Source organism: Pseudophryne corroboree (genome assembly GCF_028390025.1).
Source record: "Pseudophryne corroboree isolate aPseCor3 chromosome 3 unlocalized genomic scaffold, aPseCor3.hap2 SUPER_3_unloc_6, whole genome shotgun sequence".
Classification (NCBI taxonomy): domain Eukaryota; kingdom Metazoa; phylum Chordata; class Amphibia; order Anura; family Myobatrachidae; genus Pseudophryne; species Pseudophryne corroboree.
Genome location: NW_026967552.1, coordinates 2094868 through 2113043, shown reverse-complemented (window position 1 = coordinate 2113043; position 18176 = coordinate 2094868). Strand labels below are relative to the sequence as shown.

Genomic DNA, 18176 nt, shown 5'->3' with positions numbered 1-18176 from the left:
AAAAATCATCCGCTTAGGGGAATAAAAATAAAAATGTGACCTTCCCAAAATGGCCGCTGCTCCTCCCCCTTTCACCTCCCATGAGGTTTACACAAAATGGGGGACAGACCTTTTGTCACAAAGAAAATCATCATGCCAGCTCCTTTTAGTTATCACGCTATGCAGAGCGATTAAAAATAATTTTAAACCTATTTAAACAGACAAACCATCCAATCTGCATGTGTAGTTGGCACCAAATAGAAATAAAAACCAGATTTACAAAGACAATAGCTTAATGTTCCTACCTTCTTCGGATTCCACCAGCATCCCTACAGACCAAAAGAATCAGACGCAGACTCTCCTCTGATCAGCACTCCAAGATACTACCTTTTCCTCTCTTTGCTAATCGATAAAGTCTGCGCCTTTTTCGCCTGACTGCGAATATGAGATGGACCGGACTTGCCCCCACTTGATAAAGCCTATATATTTATCCTATTTAAAACACTCTAAAAGATTAGGAGACACAGTACGCAATTGGCGCAAAAAGTACCGCAAGGGTACGCCCTTAGCGTAGCAGACGCTGTGCACAGGGTGTGAGCACAGGCGTCGCAGACACTTACAGAATTAAACTAGAATAACTATACCTTAAGTAATGTACTTATAATGTAAACCTTTGTGCAGTGATAATGTGTAGATGTAATGCAGTGTAACCATGTTAGCTTAAGAGCTGTATGAGCGGCTGTGATGCTCTGAGAACCCTTTAGTAATATAATAATCAATCAAATACCGTTCTAAGGTTCTAACGCCTTTAATGAAGAGAATGAACGTTCAATTGCAAAAGAATAAACAATACAAGTTATACACTACCAAAATAACATGGAATACCTAACCGAATCACTACACATAAAATACAATAGCTGCACAATTACATTTAAGGGGAGAGAGAGAGAGAGAGAGAGAGAGAATGGCTTATAACAATAAAGACAATATGGTTGCAGAGAAACTTACACATGTGAGAAACAATCGCTGTGCAGTTAGTCAATGCTGAGACCCTTTGCGGAGAGAAAAATGTAGCTCACCCAGGCTGGCTGTCCCTATATACACAACACCCAGCAACAACACAATGGTCCCTACAATACCGCATGGGACAGAAGCTAGACTCCATTTTGGGAAAAACTCCCATGATTCCGGGGGGCGTGGCTTGGATCGGTATGGAGTAGCTGCGTGCAGCCTTAGCTCTCCACAAAAAATCCTGAAAACTCATCCGTTTTCCCCAACCCGTGGATCCTGCTCCCTGCCAGCTGACCCCTGAGTGTGTGCTGCCTTGACTGCTACCCCTGCTGACCCGTTGCGCGGCACGGTTGAGCTGTGGTGGACCTTTCAATGAGGTCCCCGGCTCCCTGCCGGCCGCCGCTGGAGCTCCGGGAGCGGCGCGTGTCCGCGCGCCCGGCGGTGCCTGTGAGCTGGTTCTACGGCTGAAAGTTGCAGAGGAGGGGACCCTATTATATGCTGTTCGGCGAAGGTACATGCTTGAGACCCCGCTGCGGAGACGCTGGAGACCGAGCCTGGGCGAAAAAAAAGCCTGCGAAAAGCCGCCATCTTTAGCCCTGCAGCTCCTTCTCCCCTAGCTGTGCGGAGCGATGACTGGGGCTGCCATCCTGTCTCCCTCCTGGGCTTAATACTTCCATGAAGCCCTGCAAAGCCAGTGACCTTTATATTTTCTCCTGGATGGACTGTATATACTTCATTGAATCCGGCTGCCCTACATCAAGTGCCTGTTCTGCTGTGGTGACGACCTGGGTGACCCTGACTCAGCTTTTACTCAGCTGCAATTTATACCACGTACACCTGCTTCCTAACTATCTGCAGTGATCCCACATACTTGCTCTGTTTATTTGGGGTGCTAAATCTGCCCGACCCGGGCAGCCCTAACCCGTGTGCTAAATCTGCTGTAATACTCCTGTGGATCTGTACCCCCTGTCCAGGGGCACCATGGTGAAGGGAGGACAGAGTGCGGCTAACGCTGCTGCGAAACTGGAGAGATATGCCAGACCACAACAGGCATCTGCGTCGGCAAGGAGAGGTGAAGCCGGCCCGCCCTCGCCTGAGGCCGAGGTGGACGCCTCCGACCAAGATGAGCAGGTTCAATCTACCCAGCAAATATTGCAGGCCATCTCTGCATCCGAGCAGAGGGTTACGGACTGGATTGGGCAAGTACAAATGGATGTTTCTCTGCTAAGGCAGGATATGCAGAAGATCCGAGAGCATGTGGGTGAAACTGAACATCGGATATCGGCTTTGGAAGATGCTGCTTCGCCCATGCAGCTGAGAGTGGCGGACTTGTCTACCCAAGTGACGTCTATGCAAGCTAAAATGTCAGATATTGAAGGGAGATTGCGGCGCAACAACATCCGAATTGTCGGGTTGCCCGAGAAGGCAGAGGGCAACTCCCCGGAGTCCTTTCTAGAAAGATGGCTTATTGATCTGTTTGGCAAGGAGGCGTTTACCTCCCAATTTGCGGTGGAGAGGGCGCACAGGCTCCCGCCTAGACCGCCGCCACCGGGGGCCCCGGCTAGAACATTTATTGCACGCCTCCTGCATTTCAAGGACCGGGACACTGTGCTCCGACTGGCCCGAACAAAGGGCCCTATCCAACAAGATGGACATAATATTTCCGTATTTCCTGATTTTGCCCTGGAGGTGCAAAAGAGCCGATCTCAATTTATTCAAGTCAAACGCCAGCTCAGAGACCGAAATATACAATAAGCTATGATGTTTCCAGCCAGGTTGCGGGTGGTGCTTAACAACACCACACATTTTTTCACATCTCCCCAGGATGCCGGTGCATGGCTGGAGCGTCAGCCACGTCCTCCTTAATACTGTGTTGTTGCTCTGAGGCTGCTTTCGGCTTTTCCTATGCACCCATTTGTCCAAATTCATATTCCTGTAAATATAAATGCAAAATGAGAATATATGCAATGTGGGGTGTACGGGTGTGGGGGAAGAATTTACGATATCGCTCGCTATGTATCGTTATGATGAGGAGATAATGGTCAGTCCCACATTATTTTACTGCTATTTGCTGCTTTGTACTGGGGCATGTGCCCGGCTATGTTGGTATTGTTTTTCCTTTTTCTTTTTCTCTTCTAAGGGTTGGGGAAATACCCCTTTTTTTTTCTCTACGAATTGTGGAGAGCTCTTACTGAAAATAGTGTAAGGGCTTTTCCTTAGGTTCTTTGGTTAGGCCCTCATCCCTTAGTTTGGTTACTTAATGGGAGTTATGGGATCCAGGTATGCCTTAAGTTTGCGAGGTGATACAGGGTGGGTGCGGGGGGGGTTAGTTTATTTTTTTCCAAGCCATCATTTTTTTAGTTCTGTGCGCATTTTGCAATGACGTGTGTTTTCTGTATTATGTTGCTCTGTGCTCTTTTGCCTCCTGGAACGTAGGGGGACTGGTTGTTCCTGCCCCTATGTACTGTTTGCTCAACGTTGCTATGCTGCGATGCCAGGCTCTGCTATATGTATCCTTAACCTATCCTGCTATCCCTCTCCGTTATGATCTCTATGTCTACTGTTTCTGAGGGGCTCCGTCTGCTCAGCTGGAACGTTCAGGGATTTAATGAAAGAATCAAAAGATCGTTAGTCCTGACTCAGGTTAAAAAATATCAGGCCGACATAATTTGTCTTTCTGAAACACATTTGCATGGAAGTAGAGTGTTGGCGCTTAGAAAGCCCTGGGTCAGTCACATGTATCATTCCACCTTCTCTAGTAATGCTAGAGGCGTTTCTGTAATGATTAGAAAGTCCGTACAATTTCATCTGGATGTATGTGAAACTGACCAATATGGCAGGTACGTCTTCCTACGAGCCCATATTAACAGCCGACTGTTTCATATATTAGCAGTATACGTCCCCGGCCATATAATAACGAGGTCCTCCGGCACGCTGCCCGTTTCCTGGCCCGGTCCCCTGCTACCCCTGTGATATGCCTAGGAGATTTTAACAATGTCATGGATGGTGGCATGGACAGGTGGAGGGAGTCAGTTGCGTCTTCCCCTCCCCTGGCGTCCCCTACCTTGTTCGCGAGACTGGTGGGGGAGCTGGGGCTGGTGGATATATGGAGATGTCGTAATCCTGCGGCCACTCAATTCTCCTGTCAGTCCGCTACCCATCATGCTTTTTCTCGTATTGATTTGGTGTTGGTTTCCCCTGATTTGTCCCCGGACGTGCTGGCGGTGGAATATCTCCCTAGGGGCATATCGGATCATTCTCCTGTTTTAGTCACAGTTAATGTAGGTTGGGAGCGGGGAGCAAGAATGTGGAAGCTTAACCCCTTTTGGTTGACTCTGTTGGGGGAGGGTGCGGATCTGATAGCCGCCTAGAAAGGGTTCCAGGAAGATAACTCACTATACAATGTTCTGACGATGAAACATGATGCCTTTAAGGCGTTTTTGCGCGGCTCCTTTATAAAGAGGATCTCTGAAGTTAAAGCGTTCAGCAAGAGGGAGGAGATGCGGTTGGAATCTTTGTGCCAGCAGTTGGAATCTCAATATCTTGTTACCCATATGCGGTCTGATGAGTTGTTGTGGAAGAATGCGCAGAGTGAGTGGTCGGATTGTTTATTTGAAAAGTCCAGGCGTAGACTCCTTTTTGCGGGACATGAGCAGTATTTTCGGGCTGAGATGAATGGCAGCTATTTGGCCTTTTTGGCCCGGTCTGATTCCCCTAGAACAGTAATTCAGTGTGTGAAGAACTCTGCTGGCCAAATGTGTTATTCTGGAGCAGAGGTGGCGGAGACCTTCCGTAGTTATTATTCCTCGCTTTATGCCTCCCGGGCCAGTTACTCTGATGATCAGCTGGGGGAGTTTTTGGCTCAGTTGACCTTGCCATGCTTGTCCCGGGAGGACTCTGGGGCTCTGGATGCGCCTATCACGGTGGAGGAGGTGGAGGCCGCGATCCTGTCTCTCCCGGCGTCTAAGGCACCGGGATCTGATGGACTTCCGGGTGAGGTCTATAAAAAATACATTACTTTTTTTGCCCCCTATCTCTTACAACTGTTTGAACTACTCTTAGAGGGTGGGGCTCTCCCGCGCTCTATGGCCGAGGCCAATATAATTGTCCTGCTGAAACTGGGAAAAGACCCCCTGCTCCCCGAGTCTTATCGACCCATTTCCCTCCTCAATACTGATGTAAAAATACTGGCAAAAATCTTGGCATCTCGATTGAACTTGGTAATTACAACTATAATTCATCCAGACCAGACTGGTTTTATGCCGGGTAAGTCCACGGCCCAAAATTTACGTAGATTGTTCTGTCATCTCCAGAGAAGCGATATAGGGGGGTCGGACGCGGTGGTGGTGTCCCTTGATGCGGCCAAAGCGTTCGACTCTGTAGAATGGAGGTACCTGTGGGGGGTGCTGGAGAAATTTGCCTTTGGCCCTCGATTTATTGGCTTTATCCAATTACTGTATTCCTTGCCTGTGGCTCGTGTGACGGCCAATGGTTTCACGTCTGAGCTTTTTGCATTGGAGAGGGGCACTCGACAGGGCTGCCCCCTATCTCCTGCACTGTTTGCGATGGCCGTGGAGCCGTTGGCCGCCCTGCTGCGCGGTGATGGCGGGGTCAGGGGAGTTGAGATTGGGGGTCATGTGGATGTGGTGGCGCTATACGTGGATGACATGCTACTTTTTCTGCAGGACTCTGATGACTCTCTTCAAACAGCATTACAGGTAGTAGAGAATTTTGGTATCTTTTCCGGTCTGCTAATTAACTGGGACAAATCCCACATTTTCCCTATTTCTGGCCTTCTCCCCGAAAATACACGGGGGGCGTATCCTTTGCAATGGACACTGCGGTTCAAATATCTAGGCATTTGGATTACTCCTATGGCGCGTAGCTATATGGCCCAAAATATTGACCCCATACTAGCGACATTTAAAGAGAAGGCACATAGCTGGAAAAAATTACCGCTGTCGGTCCTGGGTAGGGTTAATTTATTCAAAATGGTGATGCAGCCAAAGTTTCTCTATGCTCTACAGAATTCCCCGGTCTACCTTCCCAAGAAGATCTTTGCTGTTATTGAGGGAGTTTTATCCTCATTTATATGGAGTGGTAGGCCGGCGCGGGTCTCTATCAGAACATTATGCAGATCTCAGATGTCCGGCGGGGCAGGTCTCCCAGATCTCAGACTATACTATGTGGCCGCTCAGCTGGCCCATCTGAGTGAATGGACCGGGGACTCTCTGGGGGATGCGATGAGGGGGTTTCTGGCTGAGCGGACGGAGTGTTCTCCTGCTTTCTCTCTCTCTCCTCTTCAGCTTCTCCTTTCTGGTCTCTCAACGTCTGGCTTGCCTCCCCTGTTGCGTCAAGCCTTGCTTATCTGGCGCTATGCGCATACTTTGTATGACTGGGAGGGACATGATACCTGTACCCCACTGTGGTTCAATAGTGCATACCCTGAGTTATATGAGATGTCGCTAGATAACATATGGATTGCTAGGGGAGTCGTGGCACTGGGTCAGCTATACCACGGTGGAGTGCTGAAGTCATTTCAGCAACTGAGAATCGAATTTGATGTGCCTAACACAGGTATGTTTCGATATTTTTAGCTTAGACATGCTGCACAGACCCAATTCCCTCGCGGCCCACCATCGATTGCTGACTCACCTGTTAAGACGATGCTTGCTTCTTTGAGCCAGAGGGGGAGGGTGTCTACCATATATGCTGCTTTAAATAACAATAGCTATCCCGATCTATTAAATAATCTCCGTACTAAATGGGAGATTGATTTGGGGCAGTTGTCCCAAGAGCAGTGGCTCCAGATTATGAGCTCCCTTAAATACACTACGCCATGTATAAGGTATAAGCAGGTTTTTTTCTACATTCTACACAGGGAGTAACGCACTCCGGTTATTTTGCAGAGGGCTGGTCTTAGGGAGGATTCTAACTGCCCCAGGTGTCAAGGCAGCTGATGCCGGTTTTTGGCACTTACTGTGGGACTGCCCTGAAATCTCCCTTTTCTGGCATAAAGTGTGGTGTGATGTGGTCATGACAGCACCGTCCCTCCCTACATTAGATCCTGGCATATGTTTATTTGGGCTAGATTTGGAGGAGAAACACTCTGTTTTACTATACAAATATGTCCTGTGTCTCACAACGCTAGCTAAGGTGGTTATTGCTAGGGTCTGGCTCTCTGCTGATGTACCTAGAGTGGAGCACTGGAGGGCGCTGGTGAACAAGGTAATCCGTCATGAGAGACATATGTACAAAATACGGGGTTCCACCTCCCGATTTACGAAGATGTGGGGCCGCTGGGGTAGCGCAGGATTAGGCGAGCAATTATATTAAGCACATGAGCGACATTAGTAAAACCATGGATACTCCTTGTCGTGGATACATGTATGTAAATATATATGATAAGAAATAACACGCACACCAAATTGTGATTGGATAGTGTCTGTTTATTGATGGCAACTGTTAATGTTGTGGTTGAATATCGTTGTTGATGTTTTGTTTTGTTTTGTTTGTCTGTGACACAAAAACTCAATAAAAAAAAAACACTTGATTTAAAAAAAACAAAAACTCCCATGATTCCAAAGTCTGTAACATGTGATTTAAAAGGGAATGCTAGCAGCCATTTTAGATTTGCAAGTCCAAACACATGGCATTCTTTGCTACACCATATAAGCTTCAACATAATGCATATGTGCTGATATTACAATTCCAAGCCATCTAATTACATTTCACAATTTTAAACCAACTCAGTATCTCGATAACCAGAGCATATGGTATGCTGGCTATGCTATATGAACCATCACAAGACCAGATCACCAGGTAACCACAAGCATCAGCCTGCCATTGCTATAAGCACATGCTATATTTCAGCAAGATGCACTATATAAAACCACTACAATCTGTTATAAATCACCATCCATAAATGTATACCAGAGATGCTATGCTACAGATTGTCTACTGTTCCAATTCATTACAGATTTCATAGAGTATCAACACAAACACCCAACAATCACACAACTGCACAAGCATCATTAACCTTAAGCCATTTGTATCTCCAAACTAACTAATCTATGCCAATCATTTCACAACTACTTTACCACAAACACATATTTAAACTATTTTATGCCAATCAGCCATGAGATATTGAGATTATGATACTTAGCCTTTGTAAGGAGCCTGGTGATGATCCAGCCATGCTTGCTGGGTGCAAGGTAGCTGTGTGAGTGAGTGTGCCCTGTGATTTCCAGTGGGTATATCATACCTTCATTCCAGCTGTGGGGGTGTGTCAACCACAGGAAGTGTGTGTCTTTCACAGCATGTGAGCTAGCTGTATCAGTGAGCTGAGCATGTGATCTTGGTTGTTGTGTGATGACTAACACATTCCTGTCTTGTGGAAAGCTATTGTTTGGCGAATACAAAACAAAACCCTGTCTCTGGGTTTTGTTCGGTATTCTCAATGTCCACTTTCAGTTGAGACAATGACATCTCAGCAATCATTCTTCTGGAGACAAAAACCAGCCCCATTCGTAAACACAGGTGTTGGCCCTTCTCATTGAGTCTCAAAGCTCAGTGTAATTAAAGGCTATTGTATTCCGTCTGCGGGAAAGATACTGATTCGGAATACAATTAATCTTCAATTACTATTCCTGTGCTTAACTATGCATAAGAACATGTGAAGCCCTCCCAACATGCAAACTATTGTTTGGGGAATCTCTAAGGTCAAAGAGCCATCTTAAATATACCATACTTTGCTGAACTCAGGGGAATATTAACTTATAAAATACATTATTTTGATTAAATATGCAGCGTGCACACATGCATGAAGTGCATATATGGCAACGTGCAGCGTGATATTTTTCTGACTTTGACACCTGTACCCGGCCCGGCTGCGGGTCTTCGAGGACGGCAAGCCGTTGTTCTTCGATGACATAACACTCGCCAAGGCCCACTTCTCGAGTTTACCCACTTGACTGTTGCACTGTTATTATTGCTTGCATGCATGTCTTTCTCTCTTTTTTTTTCTCCATCTGTAGGTCACGTGGAGAGGAATAATTGCGCAGCTCTGTGTATACAATGAGCTATACATTTTCTTGTTTTTCTTGTTTGTTTTTTATGTTACTGTTTAATATTGTTGGTTGCCCCTCCATGGGTCAACCCCTTCCCGCTCGCTGGGACGGGCAGGGGCCCTACTTTACCTCTAGTATATTTTTTCTTGCATTCTCATCCATCGGTATAGGCTGATATAGCTGACCCTGCTCCTACTCCCCCCGCCGCCGCGGAGGATACCCCACTCCTTGCCTTCAATATAGTATCATGGAATGTGTAGGGCCTTAACGCTCCAGTGAAGCGCAAGAAAGTGCTCTCCCACCTCCACCGTTTGACCCCTCACATCACCTTCCTACAGGAAACACATTGGCTGGATGATCCCCGTAACACTCTACGTGCCCCCTGGATTGGGGATTGTATCTCGGCCCCTTATTCTAATAAGACCAGGGGAGTTGCCATCCTTTTTCACAAGTCCCTACAATATTCGATACGCAGAAGGTTTCTCGATCCTAATGGGAGATTTATTTTGCTAGATGTGATTATTGATAATGTCTTGTATACTCTCCTTAATTTATATGCCCCAAATGTCTCTCAACAGGATTTTTTTGCAGTTGTCCTACAGAAACTTTTCTCTTGGGTGAGCTCTAATCTAATCCTAGGAGGAGAGTTCAGCACGGTCATCGATCCGTCCATGGACAGGTCTGGGGTGAGTACTTCATCCTCCAAATCCGGCTGTGATCTTCTTTCCTCCCTCTGTTCACAACTTGCTCTCTCCGACCCTTGGTGTATCCATCACCCTCTTCTTCGTGATTACTCTTTCTACTCTCACCCCCACTCTACGCACTCCCGTATTGATTATATTTTCTTATCCCGACACCTCTTCCCTAAAGTCACTCACACATCGATTAAAAATATTATTATCTCAGACCATGCCCCTATTATGATTTCTCTTAAGCTTGCGTTGCCCCAATGTTTTTCCAAATGCTGGCGATTCCCTGCTTATCTTACTCACTCTGAGGATTTTCTCCTACACCTTAGACACACTTGGCACACCTACGTTGCTGATAATTTGGCCCAGGCGGAGGATGTCTCACTGTTCTGGAGCGCCTCTAAAGCTGTTATCCGGGGCCACATTATCTCATACGTAAATTCTAAACACAAAACATTTAACTCCCGCCTCCATGAACTGAGCTCCCTTCTCACCTCAACTTATAGAACGTATAAGCGTTCAGACACTCCCGCACAGAAAGAGGCATACCTGACTGCTAAACAAGTATATGATACCTTCCTAACAGAGCAGGCCCAGACACGATATGATTACCAGCGGAACAAATTTTTTAGATGGGGTAATAAATCGGGCAGACTCTTGGCAAACCTCGCTCGGGGACCCCGCACGCGCACATGGGTTGAGGTGGTTAAATCTTCAGACACTATTATATCAGATCTGACAGCCATTTGCGCCGAATTTATGCAGTTTTACAAATCCCTATATACAGCAGAGCCAGATAACGTGGAGACAGGTGAATCCTTTTTGCATGACGCTCAGCTTCCTGTCCTCTCTCGAGATACTCACAACTATCAAATCTTTACCAAACGGCAAGAGCCCAGGCCCCGATGGCTTTGGGGCTGAATATTATAAATTACTTAATGCTGAACTCACACTCACTCTAGCCAAATTATATAATCATATCTTTACCTCCGGAACTATACCCTTATACTTCAATGAGGCACGGATAATCGTAATACCCAAGCCGGGTAAAGATCCCTCCCTCGTGGGTTCCTATCGCCCTATCTCACTTCTTAACCAAGACTTCAAATTGCTTACCAAACAAATGGCCAACCGTCTACAGTCTTGTCTGCCTCATCTCATTTCCCCGGCCCAGTTAGGCTTTATTAAAGGCAGACAATCTGTACAAGGTATTAGATCGGCGATTGCTGCTATTTCCCATACCAGCCTTCATAATTTGGAAGACAATATTCTTATTAATCTAGACGCCGAAAAGGCCTTCGATAAAATCGCTAGGCCACACCTTTTTAGAGTGCTCTCCCATCAGCAATTTGGCACTAATTTCTGTAGTCTAATGCGGATCCTCTGCACTGCTCCGATGGCCCAGGTGGTAGTTAATAATGTGGCCTCCTCTTCCTTTTTTCTTGAGAGAGGCACCAGACAAGGATGCCCTCTCTCCCCTCTGCTTTTTAATTTGGCCTTGGAACCTTTTATTCGTTATATCCAACTACTACCTGGGTTTAGAGGCATTGTTGTTGGGGATCGCGAACTCAAAGTTATAGCCTTCGCAGATGACCTACTTATATGTACCTCTGACCCTAAACGCTCCCTTCCTGTATTGGTAGAGGCAATTGACAGATTTTTGTCTTTTGCTGGCTTCTCCATTAACTTTGCCAAGTCTGAAGCCCTGGCCATATTTGGCCAGGCGAGACTGGGTTGGATTAGACCCTTCCCGTTTAGATGGACCCCTCGCATATCACCTTTTTAGGAGTGACTCTACCACAACATCTCTCCACCCTCTATGCACGTAATATAACCCCATAAAATACAGACTGTACTTAGCCTATGGAAAAACCTTCCCCTTAATATGTTAGGGAGATGCAACCTGTTTAAAATGGCAAGCTTCCCGAAACTCCTATATATTCTCCAAATGACTCCCATTCTTCTCACTAACTCCAACTTTTCTTTACTTAATACCTTGCTTTCCAAGTTTATATGGAACCGTAAGCGTCTCAGGATAAGTCTAAAAAAAATGTCGCAATCGGTGCGCCAAGGGGGTGTAAACCTACCAAACATTAAACAATACAATCTAGCGTGCTTACTACGTTTCGCTATGGATTGGTTCAGTGGCAACGATGTATTCACAGATACCAAGTTAGAATCTCAGCTTTGTGCTCCCCTCTCTCTTGCTTACCTCCTACATGCCCGGCCCTCTCAAATAAAATCTCCCCAATTTGATAACCCGCTATTATCTTCCACTATTAAGGCGTGGAAAATGGCTAGGAAAGCTCTTGGTCTCAAATATTATTACTCAGTATCTCTACCTTTGCTTGGAAACCTGGAGTTCCAGAATGGCACTGCCTCTTTGCCTTTTGGTGCTTGGTGCTCCTCTGGTTTAAGGACTCTACGTAATCTGATGACACCTACTCATACTCCTTTGCCATTCCAGGAGGCTATTGAGAAATATGCAATTTCACCGCTGCATGGATTTTACTACTTCCAGGCTATACATTATCTTACATCCGTTCTCCCTCACCTCACGGGAAAATACTTTGTTAACCCCTTAGACTCCCTTTTACGCTCCAACACATACTCCATATCTTCTATCTATGCGCGCATCCGCACTGAACTGGACCCCCACACTGATTTTCCTGATCTGGCTAAATGGATCTCCCAAGTTCCTACATTCACAGTAGACACCCTACTAGATACTTTTTTTATGACCCTTAAACTAATACCGGCTAGTTTATATCAGGAAATGTCCTATAAACTGCTACACAGGGCATATATTTCGCCTAAACAAGGTTTTCTAATGGGTATATCAGATAGGGCCGGATGTAATAAATGCTCAACGGTAGAAGCTGACCTTTTCCATTGTCTCTGGGCCTGCCCTGTCATCCAAAAATTCTGGCATACCTTACACCATTATTGTACCTCAACGCTAGGCATCCCCTTTCAATGTACTGCTCCCTGGGCCCTCTTTGGTCATCTGTTGGACCAACCTGGAATTCCACGCACTGATAACAAATTGATAGTGTTACTTTCAGCAGTGGGGAAAAAAGCTATATTGCAACAGTGGATCCATCCTACCTCTCCGACTCTCCCTATGGCTACTTCTAGGTTACTCTTCTTATTTAATATGGACTGGCTGGAGGCCTCTATCCACAAGGAAACCCTGACTCCTGCACTCTTTAAGTGCTGGGATAAATACATTTGTACCCTCCCTCCCCACACTAAACTAGCAATACATAAATGTTTCCAATCTAACTTTTGGTACTCTCTCCGACAACTTGATAGCCAAGCTTCTCTAACTGACTGAGCTTCCTATCTTCCCCTCTCCCTCTTCTTCATCCGTACTTCCCTCTCCACACACTTCCTCTTTTCTTTCCCCTCTCTTATTTCTGCTGTTTCTTCCCTGGCGGATTGGATGGACACTTCTATGGACGGATCGGTGGCCTGTGGCTCTTGGTAGGTGTTTTTGCTTATTTTTGTTCTAACGTTTTTGTGATGTTCTTTTTTACCTCTTCTTATTCTTAATTTGAACTGCCGGAATTGAGTGTCAGTTTTTAGTCAGTCATATTCAGTCCTATTCTCAGTATATTATAGCCTGACCGCCGCTCTTCTGGTGGTTTACAATTTGTTCTTGTTGATTGTTTTGGAAAATTGGAAAATTTCCTCCACCTACTCATATATGCTGTGTACTTTTACCTTTCTTATCTGCTTACTCTGATGTCGATATGTCTGATATGTATGCAGTTTTTTTTTTCCTTATTTCTGTACCATGTTTTGGAGGTATTTAATAAACATATTTGGAAAAAATAAATAAAATAAAATGTAAAACTGGAAACTAATAATAATAAGCTGATAATAACAAGTGTTTTGAACCTAAACATGATGTTTCTACATATGATAATAAAAATACAGCAAAATATTGTAAAATGCGGAAGTGGTAACTGATTTGTGTTTCTATACAATAAGCATCTGAGATAGGACTGTGTACAAGATGTGGCGTAGAACAGATGATTCGTATTGCTGGTTAATATAACTTTACACTTTACCATATGATTCATGTATATACAAGCCCGGGACCACGAGTCAGCAGTGTGGGTGAGTTTATCTATAAAGGTATGTGAGTTTCTTTACGCTGTATCCTGATGAAAGTGTTTGTAATAAAACTGAAACGTTGATGTGCTATAGGCGTTAGTGCCTTTATTCTACTTACATTATAGGACCTATGAGTGCCGCCAGAACTTTCTCTGCTATACATTCCACTTTTAGTGGTAAGGAAGGCACCTAGGCGATTCTGGACCAGTTAAACGGAGTGCCAGCCAACGCGGACTTTCTATCTGTATGTATATATACTCCTCCAAATTGGTCGGCACTCAGATCCTAAATGGACAACTGCCCCCGGTGCCTGATTCCTTGAATCAATAATTCTCCAAATGCGGCATAAACGGCACTCACGGGGTTGAATAGAAAAAGAAGCTGGTAAATTTATTTAGTGTAACGTTTCGGAGCTGCTGCTCCTTCTTCCAGACACCAGACAGAATAAACAAATACAAAACACTTACCCCCTCTTAACACACCCGAATCAGCGTCGCTCACCGGCACCTGGGCTCCGTTGCAGATCGGTTCCTGACGATGACGTACTTCCTGGCCGCGGCTTCCGGTCATTGCCATGGCAACGCCCGGCGTGCGCTCCAGCCTTGGTTGTCACCATGGAGACACGACTGCAGGCTCCCTGTTCATACAGGCAGGCGGCGCTGTGAATAACAAAACATAACATAACAATTAATAAACAAACATGAATATGTGAAACACAAGTGTTTATGCATACCTTGAATGGACATAATGAATACATATTCCAGAATTATTAAAATATACTAATTATACTAATAAAGGAAATTTACATGATGCTATTCCAGTTGATCTTTTCATTTAAGCCAAGTGGAGTCATGGTATTTAACCTGAACATCCACCTGGCTTCAGATAACAATAATGTTCTATTCCGGTCCCCTCTACGTGGTGATTCCGGAACATGATCAATGATAAAGTAACGCAACTGAGATAATGAATGTCCCTTATTTTTGAAGTGCCTGGCTACAGGTTGATCGACACTTCTCCCTGCTAATGATAGATCAATATTGGACCTGTGCAAAGCCATACGTTCTCTAAAACTACGAGTGGTTTGTCCTACGTAATATAAGCCACAAGGGCAATATATTACGTACACCACATGTGTACTTTTACATGTCAACACATGGCGAATCTCAAAAGTCTTATCGTTATGGGGATGCTTAAAGCTTTTGCATGGAGACATGTATTTACAAGTGACACAACTATAGCAACTATAGCAACCGGGTTTCTTAAAGGATACATTTGGGGGTCTAGGGATTCCTCGACCAGAGATATCCGTTTTCACTAATCTGTCCCTAAGATTACGCCCCCGTTTAAATGCAGCCATGGGTCTATATTCTTTAAAGCAACCCAGATCTTCATCAGTTTTTACAATTGGCCAGAGTGCTTTAGTTGCCTGATTAATTATTGGGCTTGCTACCGTAAAGGTGCTAACCCACGGAATTACTTTTTTAGATCTACGATTTGATGGTTCAAGTAGTTGAGCCCTCGGCATCGCTAATACCTGTCTTTTTTGTTGCTGGAGTAATTCCCGATCATATCCACGAGTTTTAAACTTAGCAATTAACACATCCAACTGTTGTGAAATCATGGATCTATCACTAGTAACCGTAGCCACCCTCATCATCTGAGATAGTGGCAGTCCTTGTTTTAATGAAGATGGATGGTGACTTCCAGCCAGGAGAAATGAATTGCGCTCAACATCCTTGAAATGGACGCTGGTTACAATCCTGCCCCCACTGACACGGATGTTCACATCCAGGAAATGAATCTCACTTTCACTCGAGGAATGTGTAAACTTAATGGTTGTATTCATCTGGTTTACCTCCAGCATTAACTTTTCAAAAGCATTGACACCCCCGGTCCATAACATGAATATATCATCTATATAGCGGGTGTATGTAAGTATGTTACAATTAACTTCAGGTCTATTAAGGAACATTTGGTCTTCTATATCAAACATATAAATGTTGGCGTACGCTGGGGCCACCGCCGACCCCATCGCGCAGCCACGGAGCTGCAAAAAGTACTGGCTATCATGTAAGAAATAATTATTCAACAGTGTCAGCTCAAGGAGGCGCAGAAACAGATCATGATTAAACACAGAAGCATCCAAATAATTAGCCAAAAATTGCTTCATAGACGTCAACCCCCCATTGTGGGGAATCGACGTGTATAAGCTAGTTACATCAAGGCAACACATCAACGTCCCGTCAGGTACTGTGTCAATCCCCATTAATAACTTCATAAAACCAGTAGTATCCTTGAGAAAGGATTTTTTTAGGGGTAATAGCGGTTGCAATATAGAGTCCAATAGTTGGGCAGTAGTTTGGAAAAGAGAATCACGAGCCGAGATTATCGGTCGACCTGGCGGATCGTATGTATGTGTATATATATATATATATATATAGATATATATAGATATAGATATAGATAGATATATAAATTCCTAAATACCTGTAATTTCACACACTGGCCGATAGATGTCACCATTGCACCACTAATAGTTACCACATCTGCTATAACTGCCCCCTCCCCGTCTATCCTCCTTTGACAGTGCATCAAGTCTAATACATAATAGTTCCACTTACAAAGGCTGTTTGTGGTGACCCGTTACACTGAATAGGTGAGCTCAGGATACACTGTCATACATATTAGTTCCACTTACACAGGCTGTGTGTGGTGACCCGTTACACTGAATAGGTGAGCTCAGGATACACTCTCATGCTTATTAGTTCCACTTACACAGGCTGTGTGTGGTGACCCGTTACATGGAATAGGTGAGCTCAGGATACACTGTCATGCTTATTAGTTCCACTTACACAGGCTGTGTGTGGTGACCGTTACACTGAATAGGTGAGCTCAGGATACACTCTCATGCTTATTAGTTCCACTTACACAGGCTGTGTGTGGTGACCCGTTACTATGAATAGGTGAGCTCAGGATACACTCTCATGCTTATTAGTACCACTTACACAGGCTGTGTGTGTGACCCGTTACACTGAATAGGTGAGCTCAGGATACACTCTCATGCTTATTACTTCCACTTACACAGGCTGTGTGTGGTGACCCGTTACATGGAATAGGTGAGCTCAGGATACACTGTCATGCTTATTAGTTCCACTTACACAGGCTGTGTGTGGTGACCCGTTACACTGAATAGGTGAGCTCAGGATACACTCTCATGCTTATTAGTTCCACTTACACAGGCTGTGTGTGGTGAACCGTTACACTGAATAGGTGAGCTCAGGATACACTCTCATGCTTATTAGTTCCACTTACACAGGCTGTGTGTGGTGACCCGTTACACTGAATAGGTGAGCTCAGGATACACTGTCATGCTTATTAGTTCCACTTACACAGGCTGTGTGTGGTGACCCGTTACACTGAATAGGTGAGCTCAGGATACACTCTCATGCTTATTAGTTCCACTTGCACAGGCTGTGTGTGGTGACCCGTTACACTGAATAGGTGAGCTCAGGATACACTCTCATGCTTATTAGTTCCACTTACACAGGCTGTGTGTGGTGACCCGTTACACTGAATAGGTGAGCTCAGGATACACTCTCATGCTTATTAGTTCCACTTACACAGGCTGTGTGTGGTGACCCGTTACACTGAATAGGTGAGCTCAGGATACACTGTCATGCTTATTAGTACCACTTACACAGGCTGTGTGGTGACCCGTTACACTGAATAGGTGAGCTCAGGATACACTGTCATGCATATTAGTTCCACTTACACAGGCTGTGTGTGGTGACCCGTTACACTGAATAGGTGAGCTCAGGATACACTCTCATGCTTATTAGTACCACTTACACAGGCTGTGTGTGGTGACCCGTTACACTGAATAGGTGAGCTCAGGATACACTCTCATGCTTATTAGTTCCACTTACACAGGCTGTGTGTGGTGACCCGTTACACTGAATAGGTGAGCTCAGGATACACTCTCATGCTTATTAGTTCCACTTACACAGGCTGTGTGTGGTGACCCGTTACACTGAATAGGTGAGCTCAGGATACACTCTCATGCTTATTAGTTCCACTTACACAGGCTGTGTGTGGTGACCCGTTACACTGAATAGGTGAGCTCAGGATACACTCTCATGCTTATTAGTTCCACTTACACAGGCTGTGTGTGGTGACCCGTTACACTGAATAGGTGAGCTCAGGATACACTGTCATGCTTATTAGTTCCACTTACACAGGCTGTGTGTGGTGACCCGTTACACTGAATAGGTGAGCTCAGGATACACTCTCATGCTTATTAGTT

At 45.1% G+C, this 18176-nt stretch overlaps 1 protein-coding gene across 1 annotated transcript in view; it reads right to left on the bottom strand.

Moving 5' to 3' along the window:
- LOC134984503 (zinc finger protein 585A-like) overlaps positions 1-18176 on the bottom strand; it is a 593603-nt gene that overhangs the window by 57191 nt on the left and 518236 nt on the right. Inside the window, exon 8 of the mRNA XM_063950074.1 lies at positions 5947-5957. Coding sequence (XP_063806144.1) covers positions 5947-5957 — 11 coding nt within the window. The remainder of the gene's footprint in view (positions 1-5946; positions 5958-18176) is intronic.